The sequence below is a fragment of the Rhopalosiphum maidis genome, chromosome 1, assembly GCF_003676215.2.
Source record: "Rhopalosiphum maidis isolate BTI-1 chromosome 1, ASM367621v3, whole genome shotgun sequence".
Lineage (NCBI taxonomy): Eukaryota > Metazoa > Arthropoda > Insecta > Hemiptera > Aphididae > Rhopalosiphum > Rhopalosiphum maidis.
The window spans coordinates 32,882,328-32,908,416 of NC_040877.1; the positions used below are offsets into that span (position 1 = coordinate 32,882,328).

Genomic DNA, 26,089 nt, shown 5'->3' on the forward strand with positions numbered 1-26,089 from the left:
AAAAATTCGTTTTAAGAGATAAATTCACTTCGGAAACTGCGGGTGAAGAATTGTCGTTTTGGGGTTTTCTCTCCATTTGTCACCTCAACCTAATCAGTCGTACGCCACTTTCTTGTGGCCAGGAAGTCTCTTTCGGCCGTCGAGTTTTTTTTGCATCGTGAGAAAAAAAATGATTATCATAAATCCTTTGGCATGATTTGCCCTTATTGTGCAAAATATGTCGCCAATACGCGAATAGGAACAACATGGATTCAAAATAAATTGTGTCATAATTTACAACAATTAATATTTATGTAATTTATTCATTTATTTTATAGTAATAAATAATAATACTAAAAATATGTGGATATACATTGTAATATTAAACATAATATCAGGTTGCAACACAATTCCACCAACGTTATGATTAAAGAAGGCATTATGAGAACAATATAATATATCTTATTGTAATACCTAAGCGGTAACGCGCTAATTAGTTTTAACAAAAATGGATAAAAAATAAATTAAATTAATAATAAATTATATTGTTTGATTGTACAAATAAAGCGATTTGAGAGTAAACTCGCGAGGTCACAATACGTTTTGTGACGTTTTCTTTTAGATCTATCACACGACTGTATTGATAAAAATAAATATTATATTGTTATGTACAATAAATTAAATTTTGATTAAATTAGTCGTTATCAAAACCCAGCAAAGTCCACTAGAGCTCTCGTGCTTCTCTGTAGTGATTTTTGAGTACTTCGACAGGGATATCGCACTTCGGAACAGACGGAGTTCACGAGATTTTCATCTTCGACTGAACCTAGTCCCGTCTCAGTACCGTAATTGTAAGCCTCGCGGTATTGCTTTAGTTTGTCTCTGATCGGTTCGTTGTTTTGAACAACACGGAGCGTCTGCAAGAACTTCAACACCCTGTGAAAAATAAGACAAAGATATGTATTATAATCTATAGAAAATTCTCACGTACAATACATCATATTCAATAATAATAATTAAATTAAGATTGAGTTATTTTCAAATTTAAACTTCGCCAAAAGATATAAAAAAAAAAAATGTAATTAACTTGTTGAATTTTCACCATATCAACATAATAGAGTTTAAAATGTAGTTCCAATAAAATAATTATAATTATATTATTAACATCGCCAGCAAATATTATCAAAACGTTTTGTTTTGTAACTTTTGATTTATTTACATAATATTATGTTAATTGAAAATTACAAATTAATTTAATAACCATATAATACAATTTATTTTAAAATAACACTATTTAAAGAGAGGTGGGAGGATTATAAACTTGCATTGTTGGAACTTTCGACCAGAGATGTTAATCAATGGTTATTTGAATAATAATATTGTTGAAATTATTTATTAGTCATAAGTGTGAGACTGCATAACTTTGTTAAACTCAATGTTTACAACAAACCACACATGTAGACTGTACAGATAACACATACGATATAAAGTTATAAAGGTATATTTCCGCAATTGTATCTTTAGAATAATTTCTTCGGTGCTTTGTTTCAAAAATCATCGTTTTTTATCGTGTACATTTCAGCTGGTTGAGTTGTGTTTAACATTTATTCTATAATATCTTGTTATTTAGTTTCATATTTCACTCTCTATTATATTTTTATTGTGTTTTATTATTTCTCATTAATTCGTATTGAAATCGTTATCAAGTTGGAATTAAATTATTTTCGAGAAAAATACAAAATGATTCGTTTATACACACAAATATTATTCGATAGATGTTTTAAAAATATTAAATTAAGTAAAGTCTACAAAAATTATTTGAAATTTTCAGGCAAATATTTCGAACTCACTGTTTTTTTTCTTATGGTGACGTTCAAACAAAAAACTTTATTTGATGAATTTAAAAAGTAACAGCTGTATGAATACAAAGAAAAACTATTTTTTCAAAAATCCATAATATATAATATATATACAGTTTTTCTTCATAAAACTTACTAAAATTGTTATTATTTGAATTATTTTAAACTTTTGAGTGATTACTATATAATAAAATTTATTATCCATCAAGAATATTAATTTTTATTTTATTTTCAACCTATAATATTTTTCCATGATTTCGTTGCATCTTCAGTCAAGTTAAACATATTTGAATCGGAATTTTGAATTATAAATAGGTATGTTATAGGTTTTTGATTTCGATGTTTTCTACAGTTCTATAATACCTAATTAGATTTTTTCATATCTCATTTTCTAATGATATTTTAGTATAGTTAAGTAAAGATATCAATTTTTCGTAATCTCATACGTTAGGTAATATTTCATGACATATTTCATTTGTTCGTCAACATCAATCAATTTGTCATTCACTCATTGTTGGCCGTTTGAACCTCTTTTAAACCAATTTTATTCATCATTGAAATGTATTAATATGTCTAAAAGCGCTAGGTATCCCTCAGGACATAAATCATTATTTCGTAAATTTGTTTTTATGTAAAATAATTGTATCGATTAATTTTAGTTACAATGGAATTTAATAATTATTGTAACGACGATATTCAACAGTATATAATATTATATATAAGTGTATGGTTTGCACTTATTTTTATGTAAATAAATCTTTTAGAGTAGGTAATCATATAAAAACACCAAATATACGTCTTAATGTCGTTAAACAATTTAAACCGTCTATGGTTACTTTGTTTTAATAAAACTATGAAAAATGTTTAGTAAATGTCGATTATTGAAATTCATAGGTAAACATAAATACACAGTTCAAAGAAAGAAATGATTGTCTAAACTTGTATGCTTTAAGTTGTAATTAATTATATTACTTTATTACCAATCTCAACGTTATTTTTTCTCACTATTTTGATTATTATGTTTCATAATCGATCAGCTTATCAATATGTACCTACCTACTTATCATATTTTACACTTATATTTTTTTCTCGTTTTAATCCAATATGAAATAATCATATTTAGCTCGTAATTTGTCTATGTTAATTATATATTAAATTATTTTTATAACAGTTTAAAACCATTCAATACTATAGTATTATAAAGTATAACAATATTATACTATATTTAATGAAATAATGTTATATATTATAAATGTATAACTATAAATCGTTTTATGAAATCTAATAAAAGTATATCCTGATACCTTTGCTTCAATATCGACTATCGAGGGTTATTAGTCTAATAATATAATAATCGTCAAGTTAACATTTGTTTTTTTTTAATTTATTTTATTCACAATTTGTATTCTTTAATTTCTATATAAGTTTATCTAAATTGGTTTTTATTTTGGTTTTATTCTATTTCATGTTTATTCGTGTATCAAACTTTATTTCAATAATTGTACTTAGTATTCATGAATAGGTATTCAGTTAAAAGTACTTTGATTACTCATGAACGACAAAATATATAAACAAATTATATGAACTGTGCTAGTCGATAGTATCGATAAAATCAAATTACGTTTGTGTTTATTAACTATAATTCAACTTGTTTGTATTTTTTTTTCTGTTAGGTAATAGTATGTTATAGGTAAATTTTTTCCCCGAATTATTCAATTTTAATCAATTGACCCAATAGTATTGATTTAAAATAATGTATAATAAATAATTTCGATAATAGTATTACGTTTTAATATAGTATTTTTATATATGTTAAATAAGTTATTATTGCACGTGTATTTTACATTTATATACTCCATAGAAAAAAATTGAAGGTCAAAATATTGAGTCACCCAAATATTTATACCAAAATATTAAAGATTCGTCAACATCAAGACCGTGAAGTCAGACCAGACAACCTCATTGTGTCTTAACTATTTAAAAGGTTCTGCTCGATTGCGTTCCCCTTTTAAAGGTTTTCGGATAACTATTAAATCCAATTAGCTGGAACTATTGTAGTAGCTGAATGGTGCAAGTATTCATCTTGTTACATACATTTCACGATGAAATAAATACATTCACATTATAGACTTGTCGGTTAAATAATGTATTGCTTCTAACCATAATATTACATTACATTAATGTATAATATATTATAATGTGAGGTGATCGAGAAAGCTATAGTATATACGACTCTTGGATAAATTTAAATGTCACTAGTCAAAGCCTAAGGCGTTAATACAAACTAAATTATCGAACAATTTGAGTTATTGAAAACATTATAATGTAATAGTGTATAAAAATATTTAAACTCCATATATTGAAATGTATTGATGTATATTTACAAGTTTTCTTATTTTTGTTTATGTTATTAAAACCTTATTTTTGGTTTTTTTTTTTAATATAAAAAAAAACAAAATACAATGTACGAGTATAATAAATAATTTTAATTCGAAGTGTATTAAATAATCGAAACGCCTTAAGATTTAAAATGTAGAAACTTAGACAAAAATAGTCAATTAATATTCAACTAACATTTAATACTATGAGGCAAATTTAATTTATGTCTCCGATATGATTTTACCGTTTTAGAAAATATTTAGTTTAAAAACAAAATAAATTGTAGTTACCGTTAATACATTTGAACGTTTATTTTTAGGTACTTTTTAAGTTGCAAAAAGAAAATCATAACTCTTTTGTAGACTTTCACCAATGTTCTTGATCATAGAAATATACAAGAATAACTCGTCACTTGTCATGCAGATTTACTAGATTAGCCATTATTCACTATGTTGGATCCTTTGTTTGAATCATTTTGTATATATCTACGCTTAAATGTATCTACTGTTCATCTGAATATTGTCAACACAGCATGCGTATAAATAATTAAATAATAACTTTTCTCTTTCAATCAAGTATACAATATATTATAATATTATGTCTTTAAAATTCACTTTTAAAATTATGAAAATGTTGCGTCTTTCTCTTTTACAACTCTACTATGATTAAATTATCTTCACCCTAAGGCTCATTAAATCTTTCCAGTGTAAGTATATATATAGAATATCATAAAATATGTAAAGTGACTATATTATCGTATTTAATCTTTATTTATGATTCAATTAATAACTGTGTTATAATATATTAATATAGTGATTAGTGACTATATACAATTGTGCTAGTCAAGTAAAACTTGTTGTTATAAGTTGCCATTATTTTATATGACTATATGCGTACGAAATCACAAGTATATATTAAAATTAGATTGTTTTAGTAAAACCAAGAACCATAAATTATTTTTAAGACGTTCGAGTGATAATCATTTATATTGTTCAATAATAATCAATTGTATATTTTGTTATACATACTTATTCATGTAGTATGTAATTAAGACAATATCTACAAATTCTATTCATTAGTATGAGAGTATAGATAATGAATACATGTCCAGGTTTCGTCAGTGTAAAATACTTTACAACTACGAGTATAATACTACAATAGTTAAACAAATAATTGTACATGGAATGTATATTACAGATTATAAGTAATGTCAATAAAACTTTATTAGCGAATAAAATACTAAAAATAACTGTTGGAGAATAATAAGAAAAATACATTAAACTACTAGTAGATCTATAAAATAATTCAACTATAGAATACAATTTATTCTGCAGTTTTAGTTGTCTTTTATTTAATTTATTCTTATAAGGTCATTTTTATCCGTGTATAATTTTATAAAATTCTTAGAATCAAAAATTTATAACGGATAAGCACAATACACTTTAAATTCTCATCTTGATACGTTGTCTTATTATTCTAAGCCGCTAAGGCGCTGGGGTATCTAATTTTATTCATTGGTTATTTATTTAAGCTAGAGATTTAAGTTTGAATAACTTTGACATTTTCTATTGGAATTTTTTCAATAACTAGCAGCTTATTTAAAATATGAAATTAATTATAAACGTTGTCACATAAATAAATCATGTTGTTATTTTTAAACATAAATAATCTGTATTGAATTTTAATATAATTTCATAATCAATTTTTATGATATTTAAGATGTATCACACTTGTATAATATGTGGATACTACTGGATAGTCACTTATAAGTTATAATATTTTGTAACGAATGAATTGATTTTTTAAGTATTACAAGATGAGAAAATGAATGTTATTGAATTATTGTAAACATATTTGATGATTATTGATTTGGTATGATTAGACTTTTTAAACGTTTAGAATTGTTGATCACTTGCACTTTACTTAATATCGCCGTTCAAAATCGAAATAATAACTATGCATCTCATAGTTTTAAAAATGAACAATAAATCATTAAATCCTTTATTTAAAAAAAAAAAAAAAACATAATGCAAAAAATGTCACCCAATAATCGAGTCTGAACCGTCCACGTTCTACGATAACGATACAAGTGAAAACTTATTCAACAATTAAACGTGCTGTGTGGCACTCATCGGGTGGTTCTTCCTCCGATTATAAAAGTCGATTTGTTATCAACGGTCGAAATTAATTATCAGAAACATATTTCCTGTACATTCGACGTCGTCACTATAATTTAGAATTAGAAATGGTTTGATAGTTACAGGTGTGTATAGGAATAAATAGATGTCTATATAATGTGTTAATAGTGAATGATATTGTTTAAAAAAGAAAAAAAAGAAGTAAATTAAAACATACGCCTCGACGTAATAATATAATGTAACTATATAATACATCGTAATTCTTAATATATAGTAAAATAAAGAAAAGTAAAACGTCATTAATTATACACGGCTATAAATCACAAAAATCAAATGAAAAGTAGTTCATAATACCTAATTTGATGATTAAATTTAACGGTTTTAGTTAGTCTCGAGAGAGAGTTTCATTAAAACTGTCTAGTATTATTTTTGTACATACTTATTGAAAAAGTTTTGTACGCGACACATGTATAAAAATTAATAATTATAACGAATTTAGTATGGAATAATGTATATATCATATTATTATGAATACCTACATTTCCTTAAAAATCCAAGTTAAAAATTGTTTTATAAATAATTTTAAATCATCACTGTACAATTTTCAAAACGCATTCAAAAAATTTTTCGTTTACAAATCGTTTCCACAACGTCATACTTTTTTAATAACTACACATATTATGCTGAAAATAAAACGAAATTAAATCAATTATTGTATGATGTATATTATACATTTTTTAATTATTTTTCCCATTTGAAATTCTACATAAAAATGAAAATATAATGTATTGAAAATGTATAGGTATGTATGTTTATATGTTAAATATTCAGAGTATTGAATATTCATATATTTTCATTTCATTCAACTCGGCCTCCCTAGCAACGATATACGTCCGAAACGAAATTTATCCAAACCGATTTATACGTGTATGGTTTAAGTCTAAAATATTGACCACCTGATAAGCCCTTCGCCAGGTTGCTATTGACCCTATTGTAGATACAAAATATTGTACTTTGTTTGCACGTCATATATTGTTTTTTCATACAAAACAGATAAATACTATTTTTGAGTTCTCGACGTCATATATATTTCGGTAACTTCAGATGTTCCTATAGTTTAGTCACAGCGAGTTACCATGTATGTTTGTTATTATATTATTATTAAAATATTTTAAAAAATTAGCTGTTATAGAGGCTAAATTATTTTTCCATGCGGTACCGTAAAATGGAAACATAGCAGTGGTGTAGCTAAATTGCATATCTAAATCGCCGTGTGCTTATATTTTTTTGTGTATTAATAAAATAAAAATATTTTTACTATTCCCAGTAATTTGCTCCAATCGTGGGTACTAACACGGTAAAAAATAATGAGTCTATTATTACAAACATAATTTTTGATTAACGACACATACCCGTCGTTATTACGTCATAGACATTTTAAGTATAGCTACAGAAATGTTGATTACGAAGAAAATAAATCGGTGTATAGTCTTATAACAGTATTGATTATTTATACAAGTTATTTTGTTAATTTTAAAACAATTAAGTTGTCTGTAAGTTCAAAAAGTTTATAACAATAGATAGTAATTGACGTATTTGATTAATTTATTAAAATTGTTTATGTAACCGGCAATCGCTATAACTATTATATATAAACTATTATTATTAAATATAATATCATATACGAATGATAAATTATAATAATATATGTTTGATACATATACATTTATACTATACAGCTCAGTGACTTAAAAGCCTTTGCAAACTTTAATACATTTTATGAGTTGTATGAACATTCTAATTTGTTTTTTTATTATTAAAATAATATATAATTTATCATAGAAATTAATTTTAGTTTATTAATTTTATATTCAAATCGCTTTTATATTATTATAATTTAAAATAATGTCTGAAACATCAGAAAGAAAATAAAATAAAATATATTTAAACACTGGTTTATACATTTTCAATTTATACAAGTAATACTATGGTTTTATTCGAATAAAAATAAATCGTCGTTTCTAATATAAGTTTATAGTAGTGTTTGTATCAAATATAATCAAAAACCGTGCTTCTATTGAGTATTATTTTTAATGTTTTTAATTAAAAAAAATGTAATTACATATAGAAAATTTTAGAAAGTATAAAAGAAAAATATTATAATATTATAACACTAGAGAAGTGAGTAATTTGTGTTGCGTGTTTCGTATTCAAACGGAGTACGTTTTACAATTTAACAATTAAATATTATATTTTACCATGTACCGTGTACACAAAAAAACAACTAAACAACGTGTAATTAAGGTCAAAACATATTATACCTACACAATCTACTTCTATAGCCTATAGTATGAAGCATAATATAATTAAGGTCTTAAAACCTAAACCGCAGACCACAGTCCATTGGTTTTAGTGTTGTCGTGGACAATTTAAAATAATTACAAACCCTGATAAGATTTTCGCAATAGTAAATACATATTTTAATCTTACCGTATTATACGCATTAAACTATACATGGCTTTAGTTAAAATGTTAATAAAAAATGTATATAAATAGATTTTTGGGTTTTAACGAATTATGGTCTTCCGGGATGGTTTTTGGTTTTAGAAAAAATAAATATTTTTTACTTCATTCATTTTTGTTATAAAATAATTAATCTTAGTTAACAAATTTTACAGTTCATTTGAAACAACTATTAACAATATATATATATATATTAATATTATTATATTATACATTATATTTGTAAAACCAGTATAAATTTATTTGTATAATATTTTGTCAAATTACGTGTACAATACCTACTACATATTCTACTAAAGGAGCTTTGATTTTTGAAAATATTGTGTTTCTATATTAATTTATAGTAATATTAATATTTTTTTGATGTTTGTATAATTTATGGCAGAACATACTAATGCTAATTGAAATCGCATCCAAAACCACAAGTTTGTAGTTTGTATTTTAAAAAAAAAAACGAAATATATAGATATATCAAGAATCCAAACTTAGATAATGTGCCTATATCTGGTATTATGGTGTGTCACGATGGCGAGCGAATTGACTAGTCACTGAGCATTTGGATTTTTAGATAATAACTTTAAAATATAGGTATATTATAATATAATATGTGCGTATAGACAAACACTCAAACGTCTTCAAGAATTGCTAAACTTACCAGGACACTTGTTGTTTGTACTCGGATTTTGCATCCCTGACACCCAACTGACAAGCCAGCCGTTCCATGCATCTCTCCGACTCGAGTAGGTTGCTGAGCACGCTCTCCAGGTTGTTTTCCAGCGCCCTGGTGACGCCAGGCGTCGCTGATGTGTCGTTGGCGGGCTTTGTGGAATCCGCGGCCGGCATCATCATCACCATCTGTGGCTGTTTAGACGAATCAATGCCCACAAACTCCTTCCACCTCTTCCACAGTGGCTGCAACAGGAGGGCGGCGGGAACGAGTACCGGAAGCGAGAGAACGACCACGGCCAGCGGCACTACGAACAGCTTGAGCATAAGCGCCTTAACTGCCAACAGTATGGGTATCTTGGCCAGAAATAGCGTGGCTATTGCTGCCACCACGGACTTCACCAAGCCGAACTTGGCCGTGCTACCAGTCTTCAGCAGGTCGGTCAGTATGTTGTTGGTGAACGGTGACGGACAGGACACCGACGTGGCTGCAACAATTATAACGGAAACGATCGTTGTTATAATTTCCACTTATATATAAATATATATTTTGAGATATTTTATCGAGATACGTTATGTATTGAAATATATTGCAGCTCGACGATTGATTATTGATGTATAAATAATAAAACTAACACTAACAAAAACAAATTGGATCGAGTTATTTTATTCATAAATACTGATAATACTTATAATATTTATGGTTTAAAATTGTAAAAAATTTATAAAGAAATTAAAGGTAGATACATGATTCTAATTTTACGAGTAACAAACCATTTTTTTTATAAGTTTATATACATTTCATTTATTAAATTATAACACGACAAAAATTAAGTGGAATTTAATACATTAAGTGTCGAATTTCGCAGTTTTGTTATTGTTATTATCATTAAAAAGCTCCGGTCATAATACTGAAATAGGATAGTTTAATCAGTATCACAGGCTTTTATAGCTAATAGTATGTCTACAAGACTTAGACCATCAACGATTTAATAAATTAAAATTAAGTGGACTTTAACTTTCAGGCTTGATAAGTAACTCAATTTAAGAAATACAAATTAATTTTTAATTTATCACAAGATAATTTCAGATAATAATGAGACTTTTAATAATTTATTTTCAAACACTTTTGTATTCCATTAATAATAAGTTAATTTTTTATAGTTTTTATTACACTGAGTAATTTGTTTAAGAAAAAATAATTATCCATTGACTTAATATTTTTTGAAATAAATTATTTATAGACTTTTTTTTTAATTAAGAATTTAAGACTGAATAAATTGGTCAGATTTTTCTTAAATTTTTTTTAAATTTGTTACAAAAAAGAAACTACGCTCTGAACTCACTCATAAAGCATTCTAAACGACTACTGCTTGCACTTTTATACATATCATTATATTGTTATTATATACACAAAAAAACTATTTTGAAGAGTGGATTTAATTATAATTTAAAGAATAGACAGTGTGGATAAAGATGTTTTTTGTATGTATGTTAGTTTTTGTCAGTGGCGTATTTATAGAGTGAGGGGTGCTCGGGATTTCCATTCCTCCGAGGGCTGATGATTTAGCAAATAAAAACAGAAAGTTTGATTTCATTTTATAATTCGACTATATTTATACATATAATATATAAATATATAATGTAATATATTTTTCAATCTTCCCACTCCCCAAAAGAAGAAAAGTAAGTTGTAAATACGCCATTGGTTTTTGTTATGTGTACCTAACAACTTATTCTTCGATAAGATAACAATTATAATTTAAAATAATCATTTATCATTGATTTATTATAATGTTTCGATTTTCAGACATAATAAGGCATTTTTTATGGGTTGTACATTTCAATGTATTTCAAACAAGGCTTTTATAGTAAGAGTTAAGTGGAATTTTCAACGTATAATTTATAATAATTATTGGCCAAGTAAATCTATAGTAATATGTAGGTAGTAGTTACCTATGTTAAAACGATTCATACAATTTTGCGATAAATATGTAAATGATATTGTAATTATTTTAATTTATGACGCGCCAGCTTTGAGTTTCTATGGAATGCGTAGGACGTTAAAACCAAGTGTTACTTAATTCAATTAAGAGTAATATACAAAATCGGAATAGTTTCTGTGAAATTTTGAGACACGAGAAAAGCAAACGGATAAAAATCTTGAATAATTGAATTGGTGAAATACGTTAAATGGGATCCTAATAAAACTCGCTTATACGTGTACTTTAATTATAGGGTAGACGATGAATTTAAATAAGTTCGAAACTTCCAAAGTCTGAGGCCGGATATATTATATTATCATATTATAGTGTGGTCTATATACGTGTTGTAGGATAATATAGGACAATAGGTGGTGTGACGTTAATACCTGCAACGTACCCAACACTTCAATAGTGAAATGTCTGTGAAAGAATCGGAACTTTTCCTGAAGAAATTAAACGCCAGCCGCGTTTACGCCCCCTTGATCGGGCCAGTGACTTTACAAAACTATTATTGCAGTTCCGGCGCATAGTTGTGTATAATGTTATCGTATTATAATTTAAAATCGTTCACTGTCATTGTTTCTGGTTCGGGAAAGAAATATGTAAAATAAAAAACATTTAGCCAATGCTCACCTATGCCTATCGTTTTAAGAAACTAACAACGTGCACGTACCTTCACCAGCCTAAGGGCATATTATTATCATTATTATTATTATTATCATTATTATCATATGACGTGTTGACGTCGAATATTATATGAACACGCGATAAATGCGTACAATAAAATATCGTATATATATATATATATATATTTTTATTATTATAATGGATTATTATTGTCTTAAACGATGCGATATATATCAATAGCGTCGACTGCGCGCGGTGCGTCTGTGTCGGCGGCGTTCCGGTTTTCCGTCAGACAATGTTTAATCAATTTCATTACTGTCAGCGTCTGAATAAAATTTCTCCCGCCTGTCCGTCTAACGTCGTTGTGTTAAGATAATTTAAATTATAACTGGCGCGCGCGTGCATTATACTAATATCAATGTATAATATATTAGTATTGTCATCATCGCAAATTATAGACGGCCGAATACCTATCAGCAACGAACTCACGGGCCGTATGGACCGAGTGCGACGTGCCGAGCTTATCCGCGCCACCAACGGTTAATCGAATTGTGATTATAATAATATTGTACTATTGCTTTTGTTTTTCGTTTTCGTTTTTATCGCAAACCGATACTATACGTACACGTGTAATAACAACAATGTTGTGTGTACATTGTTGTTTCAATCCCGCGCGGGTACGTTATAATTGGACCGGCCAAACCGTACGCGTTACAGACACGCACAATGGCAGTTAATTAAATTGGTGTTGCGGTCGCGGTGCGCGGGGACCTATGATTTCTCTTTCCCGCGATGACGGCAATGTACGCACAATAATAATATATTACGATATTATAATATACTACCCTCCGATACCGACCGTCGGCACTCGCCCCGCGATCGGCACACACGCGTAAATCATCGTGACTGTCTGAATCGATCAGCCGACCGTGAACTCACAAAACGTATATAAGTATAATATAATATTATGTATATCGTTTGTGCGCGTCTGCTCTCATCCAGCCGTACGAGAATATTATTTTTCACGCACCTTCGGCCCGGAAATTCGTAACAAATTGAAGGTAACTACCTATATCGGCTGTGTCGACGTATTCACCCGCACACCCGGTTATTCAATAATAACCGTTTAACGCGCGCAATATTGTATTTGTCATCCACACACCAACGCCAAACGAAAAGTCATATTTTTCCTCTCGCGGTCTTATATTTTATTTTTTAGTTTCCTCGTGTACACGACAAAGGCGTAGTAGTAATGCGATAAACGGCGCTCCACTGCGTACTTTAATGATACAATGGCAACGTGTCAAAGAAGTATAACTGTTTAGACTAGGTATATAGTGAATTGGGCGGTGATAAATTATGTAAAAATAAACTTTATAAATATGGTAAATCGATTTTTAAACTTATATTATATTTACCTACCTGTGTTATTATACACTTAAAAAAAAATGAGTATGGTGTATAATATTATGTGTTTAAGTCAGTGTCTACTAAATGTTCAGTCATACTATAAATTGAGAAAATTGTATAGAGGTATATTATATGGAAATCGGAGAATCAAAAGACAAGACAAAAACACACGCTTTTAGTAGTCGATTTCAAAGAGAGTTGAAAACTATAATATCGTGTTTCATATTTGGCTTGAATATTATTTTATAGCTCAGCAAACACTAAACGTATCTCATATTTAAATATTATCATGAATACATTTTAAATAAACTATACTGTTATTAAAGTGCTTAAAAACGGGCACGTTCTAAAACTTTCGAAAGTTACATATTTAAGACGTTTAACTAAAGCTATAATACTCTTATAATAATATTTCCGTACCGACTGTACCAATATGTTATTTATTCTGTGTAAGCATAATTTCAAAAATTAAATAACATTAATTTATGTAAAAATAACAATAACGTATGATTACATACATAGATATTTATTATTTAAATAAATTGTTTACTTTTAATTCAGATTTATTTTAAGAATAAAACATAACCGTATTAGGTACGTTGAAAATATATTGCCAAAAGTCACATTCATTTGCATTAATCATAAAATTTATATTACGAAGTATTATTTTTAAGAATAATAATCCAACATTAATTTATTATATTCGATATAGTTTTAATATATTACTCTACTAGTTTAAAACGCATTCAAGAATTTATGTAGGTTTTATTTTTATACAATTTTTTATAATATAGCAAAAAAGGAAGTTATTTTCAGAGCCATTTAGTGCCATTATCATTATTTGTTAGTAACACCATTTTTAACAAAAGGAAAATGTGTCAAATACTCAAATGCTTTTGTTAAAAAAAAAAAATTAACAATAACGTTATATATGTATATGTATAGATCGTACAGTATGTACTCACACATAATTTTTTTGACGTCTCAAAGGACAATGATTTATGATCTTAACGGATAATCCATTAAAGGCTTTAACATTGTCATTTTATATATATCTTTTAATTTGTGAGTATAATAATATGAGTAAATGATAGATTCAAAATACTAGCCATAACAATTAATAGTATTTACATTTTCAAATAATGCAAATATTAACTATATTAAAATTATAAATTATTATGAATTAATTTTATTTAAATGATTATACGCTTTACTTTAGATTAATACTTAAATGAATTATAAAAATTAAAGAATTATATTTAATTATAAAGAATGAGTTTTACTTATTACGAAAATATTTTTTATCGTGTATATTGAACATTCCTGTGAATGTTTCTTAGTTTTCAGATTATGTATATATTTCTATAAGTATCGATGGACAACTTAAATTTGATTAAATTAATTTACATACGTGGATAGTAGGGTGTTGCGTAACTTGGTTTTCTTTTTTTCGTATCTTCGCCATATCCAGAATAGTAAGATGAACTGTAACCGGGACTGGAATAAGCACTGGACGGGTTGTCAGCTGGTGCAGATGGTTCAAAAGTTATATCTGAAATTAGTATTATATTTATTATTTTTACACAAATAGTCTCACACTTAAAGTATATTTTTTAAATACATAAAGAATTAAAATGTAAAAATGCTTATAGAATATTGCAGTTAGAAATATTATCAATACATGAATACTATTTAATTTGTAATTGCCTAAATCAAGTTATTATATAGCCTATAGGTAATATTAATAATATGTAAAATACCTAATATACTTTATTGGACATTTTCATTTTTTTTTTTATCAAGTTAAAAAAAAAATAATTTCTAAATTCATATTATAATTTCATAATTATAATTTATTATCTAATTGAATAAGTACGTTTTTGAAAAAACAAATTTGCAAAGCAAGTAGGTAATCTCTTTGCTGTACAGAGTACAGTATTATATGAGTAGAGTGTACTTCATCATTGGATATATCAAAATATAATGGATGTGTTAAATTTGAATTCAATGATAAATAGTTGCACACAAAAAAACGATTCTGAGTGGTGACGGTGTGTCAGCCTAAATTATTGAGTATATTTTATCATATCATTATATTGCTATCATAGTGATTTATAGGCAAAAGCTCAAAATTAATTTAAATATTTTGAAATTCCATCGCGTATATTCCGTTCAATAAAATATACGTAAAAATACTTCAAGTCACCACGAATATTTTTGAATTATAAAATTCTACATTTTAAATTCGATACATTCATCGCTTCGCACAGAATCTAAAACGAGGGAAAACCGTGCCAAGTTGGCTATTATGATAAGTTGACAAGCATCAAATTAAAGTTATTAAATGTATGTTGGTCACGCCGCAATAGCAGCTATGAATCAATCATAATATGATCATCCATTATCACGCGTTAAACCAAAATTGTGTAATTTAAATCTCTCCAAGTAGTATCTATGAAATAAATTTAAAATTAGTATGTTCAAACTAATTTTTTTCAGGTGATTAAAAAAAATCTACTTTCTTGTACAATTTTACTTCTATAACAAATAACGAGTTACAAAAAAAGCAAACAAAAATTTAGCTAAATAATATTAAAATAATAATTGTATAAATTGAAACCGGGTTTTTTTTATATTAATACCTATTATTTAAAAAAAAAATAATAATTATATTTTCAATTAATTGGCTCAGATAATATTTTGCCGAAATAACACGAGTATTTATCATAATTGTGACTATGAAGTAGGTATCATTGTTTATATTTCGATCAATCATTTGTGTTTACCGTTTATCATAGTTTACCGAAGCAGGTTATTTCTAAGAGCTATCATCAAAAAGGGTTCTGTTATATTTTTCTATTTGTTTTTAAAAATAATCATTATAATCATTGTTTTTAATGTTACTAAATAAACATTTTTAATGATAATATTTTACATTAACCCATGTTTCTATAGAATATATTATGAATATTAAGAAAAAGGTATTCTTAGTGATTGTGTTAACATACTCCAAAGCACGCGTCAACAAACCCCGTAATTGACACACGTTTTTAAAAAAATTTTATTACATTTTTGCCTTAAAGTCGGTTTATCATTAAGACGATTATCGAGTATCATTAAGTCTCTTATATATTTACGAAATACGTATAAGTGCACTTAACAATATTTTCAAAACAGAATAATTATGAGCGTGAAAAAAAATACATGTAAAGTGTTTTTATTAGCCCCGTTTTCCTCTATTGATATTATTGACATATTTACTATTTGTTTTTTTTTTTAAACGTATCATAATTCTTAATAAAATTGATTTAATAATAATATCAGCTGAAATTAACTAATTCTCCAATTTTTAAATTTAATAACTTTTTGTAATATTTCAAATATTTAATACGTTATATATAGCACGCTGTTCCTTTAGGTCACACGATTCAGTCATTGGTTACACGTATAAACAGTTGGATTGTATAATAGATTGTTTGGATTTTAAACAGTTATTGTTTATTTGAACTAAAACATAAAATAAAAAATGTTAAGCAGTATGAAAACAAATAATTATAACTTTCCCTCCGATGAATTGCTGTAGACCATAATAATATATACTAATTAATTTGTATTTTTTTGTTATCGATCACAGTGAAAGTTTTTGAATTACGGCTAAAAATATGTATTTACATAAATGTAGACAATACACACAAAATCATTTGTATTTATCTAGTTTATTTTAGGTCGGTTTTGTTATTTTTTTCCTACGACGCATCCTATTTTGTTTTACAATACCACTCTAATTACTCCTCTGCAGAATATTTGTGTACTTAGTCTGTCCCAGAAATACAACATTCTTTAAGAAGAAACAGAATACCCATAACAATAATAACAATATAGTATTTTCTTTTATGGTGACTGTCAACCGTCATTAAGGGAGAATTTATACTCCTAGAACGTTCACAATTGTGTTAAAATATTCATATATTAATATATTATATATTTATATTCTGCTTTCATTCCACACACACATACATTTTCCTCTTAATTTGTGTTTACAGTTATGATTTTTACTTCATATCGATACATATATACTGTATTACCAAAAACTATGGAAAGTTATTATAAATATTATTAGTACATATATATACTGCATTTACATTATATTGTTTTAATTTATTCACACAATGACGTATTATATTTTTACGGAATTTTTAATGTTTATTTTCTATGTGGTTTGTATGTTATTGTTACCCAATGAACCCAATTTGTATTCGTCGATAAATCACCAAAACTTCTAAATATTTTATCGTAGATAGTTAATTTATTTTATTATTTTATATTTAATATAATAAATGGTTATACTTCTTTTTTATTCATATGCACTTTTAAAAACAATTAACTACAAATATTAAACCTATTTTAGCAGCTAAATAATGTATTACGACTCGCAGACACTCAATATATAAAGATTATATTTCGTACATTTGAAAATTTCTTAGTAAAGATTTATTGGACTTTTAAATGAAAACATTAGATAACAGGTTAATACACGTGACATTGTATATTTTATAATTATTGTTTCAGTGAAATATTACACAATAGAAAAGTATTCATCACTCGAGTTGTGTTATATTTTTTATTGCTATTAGCTACCTATTATATTATGAGCACGAGAGTAACAGTAGTCTCCGTAGTTGTTATTATTATTATACTTTATCATCAAAAGAAAATCCCTTGTACTGACAACTGACACATACTTGCGAATTCGCTGCAGTGGACAGGTTGCTAACGAAATGTATAACTATATTTTATTCTCGTTTCACTGCACTAAGACATTGCACCGTATTCTAGTATATTATTTAAGCCTGAAATTTATGATTTAAATGTTCAACATTACAATTTTTCTTTTGAAGTTTTGAATAGAATTCCGATGTATCATTTTAAATCAGTGTGTCAATAATTATTAATTTATCCTATCTTTAATATTTATGAATTATTGTTTTAAGAAAATCTAAAAAATATCAATCATTTAAATGTTTTATTGGTATTAATTGATTTTTAATGCAGATTTGGTAGGTTTTTCACTTTGCTATGATATGTGTATCTGTTTATGATTGGTCTAAGGTTCAATATATTTGTATGTACCTGATCCGTAACTGGAGCTCGGTGGCCCGTAACTGGCCGGATAGTTATTGTAACCGTAAAACTCGGGACCACCCGAATAATCTCTGCTCTGCACGGACGACGATTCAGGAGTTGCTTCTGATGTCCGACGTTCGATCATCATCTCAGACGTGTGACGGTCGTCTTTCATAGGCATAAAACCCGCGGGTCCAGTTTGACCGGAATTCGGATCGACCACGCTGAACTGCTGCACCAGTTGCTGACAACTGGCGGCCGCCAATAACGCCGCGAACACTGTCGTCGCTTGATTCATCATAGGCATACTTCTATAAATTTAGACTTTGAGTCAATAATGTTACACAATTATCATTAAATATATTATAATTTAAATTTACCAACATATTAGGTGTTAGATGTTATATTGTAGTAAGAATATACGATATAGAACTTATACAAGTACAAACATTAGTAACATGAACTTCAAAACTTTGAGTATAATTTTAAATAATTAATTCTAACAGGTTGGATTTATTTTGATTAATCAAAAGTAATTTACAATTTGTGAATTGTTGTTTTTATATTATTTTAATAATCGCGTTATCCCAAAAATAAACGATCTTGAATTTTTATTAATTTCCAATCCGCATTTCCGCGTCAAGGAGTACAAATAATACGATATATTACTTAGGATATTACGTGGGTACTACATGAAACGGTATAATCAAATTGCATAGTGCAATATATTTAAATTATTAAATGAAATTTATATAATTATATCATTATTATTGTATATGACTTGAAAAATGAACTTCTGACTAAATCGTGCTCATTTACTTATACCATCGAAAATGATAAATTTATCAAATAAATAACTCAATATTCATAATATATATATATATATAACACAATTGTTGTTCTGCAAAAAAACTGATATATTCAACTGGTAAATAAAGTGAGTTTTTTTTTGTTTTGTATTCTACAACAACGAATTTATATATAATATTAATATGATTATTATTATTACTGAAAAACATTTAAGAATATCCATTTTAATTGTCTCGAGTTACCACGTGAGCGATTTAACAAAATTACACGCAAAACTGTAATTATCGCCTACGGTTTGTTGAGTTCTCTGTTATAAGTTTACAATGGTTGTTTTGGCAAACGTACGTGTTCCGGAAGACGTGGGTTTGATACGTACTATAATATGGTGTTATATATTAAAAGCCTATTCGCTAACGAGCTTGCGCTATAGAGCATCCCGACGTCAGTGTGAACTTTTTAAATCGATTCATATAGTGTATCGATTCAGTAAACGCGTTTTACCTATCGTCCATTATAACTTACAGGTAAAGCATATTATTAAGCATATTGAACATTTCACGAGTGTATCATCGAGGGAAATAAGCAACGTACGTAATAAATTGTCCAAATTTTCGTAAAGGAACTTTATGTGGTACCTACGAAATAAAATACAAATAATATAAAAAAATTACCGACTTAAAACTTTAGTTTTGGTTTTTAACAAAAATCTCTACACGAAAAAAAGTGTATAAGTTTCAATATTCTATACCTAATATACAACAACGTGGGTGAACTAGGTTAGGTTACACATCGGTATTTAATTTCTATAAAAATACATAGTACAATTATAACTAAGTGACTAAACGTTCTAAATCATATATATTATATCCTTCATAGTACCTGTTTGCAGTTAACATTTTTTCAAACATTATGATCCTCCGATACGTAATTGTGCATAAATTCGAATATTGTTGTGATATAGTAAATTTGCAATTGATTCTCATGTATAAACTATGCGAGTAACAAGTAACTCTTGTACTTATATACTTAGTTTTGAAATTTCTCAAAATAATTTGTTTTTTTATTTTCATTTTCAAATTCAGAAATAAATTATATTAAGTGAAGATAATATTATATTATTATATAGTCTTCGAGAACATAAAATATTTCAAAATGTTTTAATACATATTGAAGATTTTTACAAAAAAATGCTTTTATTAATTCATCTACCAGACGCTGGAACAAGGTAAGACAATGTATTTTAATGTCTTATACAATGTGTATACTAGGTATGTAACACCAATGTTAAAAGACCAAAAAAAAAAAAAATGCTTATACAATTACACTTTAAATTATTGTCAGTCAGTGAATTAGATACCTACGAGCTTATCCCAAATAATAATGTTAAACAAAATGCTTTGTCAGATAGTCGTCAGTTTAATATCATACTATACATTACTAAATTTTAGTAAGATATTTTATAAAATACAAGAACATAGTTAGCGCATAAATTTCATTGCGTAGGATTGTTTTAAAATAAATCAAAGTTGCAATAACTTCAGACAGTCTAAAATGTAGTATAACATCGATACGGATTCACCCAAAGTGACCTAATAAGACGATTTTTAAACACACATAGACTTATTTTTCTCATATGACCGTGAACAATCATCATATTAATATATCATTATTTCTGGTGTCGCAATGATGTCCTCTTCTACCGCCACAATTTAAGCGCACGCCGTGTCGTTAGAATGCAATTTAAGATTATGCGTATAAACAAATCGAAACGACGGGACGCACAGAGAACACACGCGCGCACGTTCCGATCTCATCGTCTAGCAAAATTTCTGTTGTTTTCACTAAACGGATAGTTCATAATGAATGGATAAAAAAAAAAAAAACTTTGAAATCCGTCAACAATCGTCGTCGAAGCCCGCGCTCGTCTCCATTGAAAGACGCGATGAATAAAAGCTGATTTGTCATTGTTTTTATTGATATTTCATACGACGAGCGTTCGGCCGGCGAAAATCTCTCCGCGGTAGTGCGGTGCATATAGTATAATATTAAAATATTAGGACGCTCGAGCGGATAGAACAATAACGCCACCAGTGAAGAAGTTGTCGACATTGTTTCGGGTTCGCCACCGCAGTGTTCGGTACTCGACAGTAGACGTCCACACTTTTAGAATATATTATTATTATTATTATTATTGGTGTTAGATGAGTTGTTGTAGTAGAGTAGTAGGTAGGTGGTAGCACTAAACCGCAAGTAGACGGCAATGTAATGCAGTCCACGAGCGTAAACACATACCTACTGCCCTACTGATATTACACGCGTAATAGTTATTACTTGTTGAAAAATAGCGAATAGCGATCGGTGATTATAACGTTCGAATTATTATCCAAACGACCGCTCGAACATAGGTAGAATATTTTGGCCGGTATGCGGCTGGTTAAATCTCGTTTACTAGAACGTTGGCTGAAATGCGTAAGACCCACTCAAAATTAATTTAATAATATTATTAGTTTTTCGTTGAAAATTATACACATTTTGCTTGCGACTATCTCTCTCTTAAAGTATGTTATTACATACAATATTATGATGAATAATATTATTATGCTGCGCCGAAAACAGGCAAAATATAGTATGACAAAATAAAGTTTAACGTAGTAATAAATTAATGCTGGCACGCGTATCGTTATGTTAAAATTGTTTATTGCATCAATTTTTATCACAAATTATATAAAATATTATTATAGACAATTCGAATATTTCCATGAGAAATATAAGTTGGTGGACAAATTCATATTATGGTAGTATTATCATAGACGAAATTAGATCATTTTTTTTCCTGAAGCACTCAAATTATGAAAAGCCTACAGACACGTATGGGATTTTTCCGCCCTGTCCCTTTCATATTCCTTATAATAAAATAATTTTTATAATCTATAGAAATAATATTATTAAAAAAAATACAGCTTAAAATATACAAACTGCACAACTATTTTAACACAATTTTTTTCAAATGTAAGTTATACTATTTTGCTTGTTTTTTTTTTTGTTTTGGAATTTTAGATGATTTGTAGTATCCTTCTGTATATTTAATATTGATTAATTGGTAAATAATTGATTCGTTTGTAATCATTATATATTATATATATATATATAATAGAAAATATAATAACTACAAAATATATTATACCACGTGCATTTTGCTCTAAATACTATAATATATATATTATTGGTAATATTTACCTCAAAATGGTTAAAGTACAAAATTATAAGAGTCTTTGATTTTTTTTTTAGGGTGTAAAATGTCTCACGACATCCACTGTATGAGCCAATAAGTATTATTATTGTATATACTTAGTGTTGCATCTTGAAATATTTAAAAAATCAACAACTAATAGTAACGATTAAAAAAAAACTTAGAAAATTTTTTTGTGAGAAAAAAAGCACAGCTTTACATAATACTAATATAAAATATATACGTGTCTTAAACCTATCAACTATATACGACAATAAGTCATAATCAGTTATAATATTTAAATATTATATTGCGTTTTACAACAATGGTTGATTGTTAAAACTCTATACTTGAACTTGTATTAAAAAATTAAGAAAATATATTTATGCTTTTGAATTAATAAATACAGTTAAATTTGTATTTTGTTTTGTTTTGTTTTATTAATATTATTATTTTTAATATATATATATATATATATATTATTCGGACTTGACGAATTTTTTTAAATCGAGAGAGTAGTTGTTTATTCGAAGTATTTCATCATTTGTAGACGTATTTATGCAACAGAACTGTGTTTAAATGGAAAATAAAGTAAACGGAATAAATTTATAAATGTCAAGATGAATAAAACGTTCTTTACGGGGCTTAACTTATAAACTACGAAAGGAGGGATAGATTATCGACCGTTATTTTACTTGAACAAATAATATTATAATTTATAACCACCCTTCAGATAATAACTAATTATTTTAATTATTATAAGTTTATTTTTATTTTTAATTAATTCTATTCGCTATCATATTGACCATTTAGGAAAAAAATAAATCGTTTAAACAAATTTTATAATATATCAGTATATTTTGTTTTCAGATTTACGTATTATTAATTATTATTGTATACATTTTTTTCAGATTTTTATGTAGAATCAGATTCTACTTACACTTATTGTTTTCAATTTGATTCTACAGATAAATAATAACTAATATTTTAAAATATCGCATATATCAATATTATATAAATCATTTAATCTTCAGTTTTATAATTTTATAATTTATTAACAACTTAAAAATTTTCACAATCATATCAGAAATAAAAATGCTAATAAGATTTTTGTTTTTAGTTCCGTGTGAACTATTTATAAAATAATCATTTTATCAAATTATTTGTTATTCAGCAAAGTATAATGAGATTTTTTTGACGTATTTAAAATTTTCTTATTTTTATAAAATAAGAAAATGTTATGCCATTCAAAGCATGTTTTTCTTTTTGTATAATATAGAAAAAAAAACTCTACAACAAATTAAATTATCTTAACTTTTACAATATAATTGTAAATTTAGACAATGTTCATCTAAATTCATTTTTCTCATTTTTCATTACACAATATAATATGTTCATATTCATATTAAAAGATAATAATACATGTGTTTCCTTTCAAATAAAAATAAAAAAAAAAAATATATTTTCTACAAAACTTTGTATTATGATTGAATGTTATAACTTTGAAATCATCTCCTTACAAATCATTCGTAATATTCACTTTCTTATATTTTGACATTTTTGTTATAAATCATAATAAAGAAGAATAAAAGTTGATATAGAAACCATTCATAAACGAACATTTTATTTATTAACCGGGTTAAAATCTTAATGTTAAATCTATATTATACAATTATACTTTTAAGATTAAAATTTTAATTTTCTTTTTTGAATGTTTTATTATTTAGTTTTTTTTTTTAAATACAGTCAATGAATATTTTATACAATCACCAATCAAGAAAACAAACTTAACATTTTGAGATTATACTAGTATATTACTGATATACTGAAAAATGTATATCTAAGTATTTTAAACGAGTATTAATTTGACTAAATCTTCTAAAAAATTCAGAAAATCACGATTCGAATAAACTTATTGTTTAAGGACAAAAGTATAAATAGGAAACACGGTGAATCGCTCTGTATATTATTTTGGTCTTTAGTATTCTATAAAAACAAACGAGTATAATATTAGTAAATATATGAAATTAAATTGTTATCTTAACTAAAACGATAAAACCTTAACGGGGAATATGGGCATGATATTACAAACCACAAAACCATTAGTTCAGTAAACGAATAAAGTTATTCCAGTAAACATAAACAATGAACGTTTATATATACTATACACATAATATATAATATAATAGGACCAAACGTGGAAAATGCAAACATTAATGTTTAATGAGACTTTTATTTACGTTAAACAGAATTTACCACGTAAAACCAATTGATTTTTACTAGGTAGGTAAGTATCCACTGTGGTTGTACGATAAAGTCGTATTATTACAAAACGAGATTTTTTATTTTTTATTATTATTCATTTTCGACAAATTTAAACGAAAAATGTATGTAAAATACTCGTTGTGTGCCTATAAGTAATTAATTATAAGATATAGTTATTTAACCGATTGCGCTTTAATCAAAAACATAAAACCGCGCGTTATGCGATGTCCATAATTACCTGGCTGCGATGTGATGTAAAGTGGTCACCTCGAAAAGGATATATAGTTCGGCGCTCGATCGGAGTGAACCGGTCACGGCTATTGCACTCGGCCGTAAAGTTTTATTGAAATGTACGGGAGCAAAAATAAAATTAATAAAAAACACCGATAAAACCGTATGCGTTCGCAATACTACGAAACCGCGACGGGGATGTCGGTGGAGCGTTTGTGATATCTAACAGGGTGGGCGAACTACGACCGCGGTAGTGGTTCGAATTGATGCGGATGCTGTTGCTGTACGACTCGGACGCCGACGACGCGAGCCATTTACTGATACGACCTGACTCCGACGATGGACACGTGTGCGTAATAATAATATTACGTGGTGTCCGGACGGTAAAGCTCGCGGTAACACACTAACGGCTAAGAGTGCGGTCCATCGGTGTTTTTATCGGCCGCCTCGCCCCGCGGTTTTCGGAAACAAAACAAAACGAAATAATCAAGCAGCCGTCCTCCTTGTTAAAATTCCACACGCCTTTTCCCCCGCGCTGTCGCCTCACACCCGACGACGATAACGCGCGCGCGTATGTGTCGTGGTGTAAGTGGCGGCGACAACATAATAAAACACATCGCACTTTCTACCACGGGGGGAGAGCGACTGTGTGTATACGTCATACCTGTCGCCGTGCACAATAATATAATACAATATCGCGTGCACCTGCACGTAAGCCGCGTCCCCGCAATCAATGGACACACGCACACTCGCACGCCAGTGATTTTTGCCTACAGTTAATTTGTACGCATTATACTATTAGGTTCCCGGCCCGTAATTTTTCTTTTTTCTTACGTTTCACATTTGTGTGCGTTTCGAACCGTT

At 27.6% G+C, this 26,089-nt stretch overlaps 1 protein-coding gene across 1 annotated transcript; it reads right to left on the reverse strand.

Annotated features, from left to right (window-relative positions):
• Positions 1-325: 325 nt before the first annotated feature.
• Positions 326-25,642, reverse strand: LOC113547954. Its single transcript, XM_026948554.1, has 5 exons — positions 25,233-25,642; positions 18,697-19,001; positions 14,978-15,118; positions 9,534-10,032; positions 326-915 (listed from the first exon to the last, which is right to left on the reverse strand). The coding sequence occupies exons 2-5, from the start codon at positions 18,995-18,997 to the stop codon at positions 684-686; spliced, it is 1,173 nt and encodes a 390-aa protein (XP_026804355.1). The 5' UTR covers positions 18,998-19,001; positions 25,233-25,642; the 3' UTR covers positions 326-683.
• Positions 25,643-26,089: the final 447 nt, after the last annotated feature.

Bases quoted from the DNA above. Each gene is read 5' to 3' on its own strand.
- LOC113547954 (XM_026948554.1), bottom strand. From the start codon at position 18,997: ATGCCTATGATGAATCAAGCGACGACAGTGTTCGCGGCGTTATTGGCG. The intron at 10,033-14,977 runs GTATGTAAATTA...TAATTGTTGCAG, and splicing joins CGCAACACCCTACTATCCAC to CCACGTCGGTGTCCTGTCCG. The intron at 916-9,533 runs GTAAGTTTAGCA...TATTTTTCACAG, and splicing joins TACAAACAACAAGTGTCCTG to GGTGTTGAAGTTCTTGCAGA.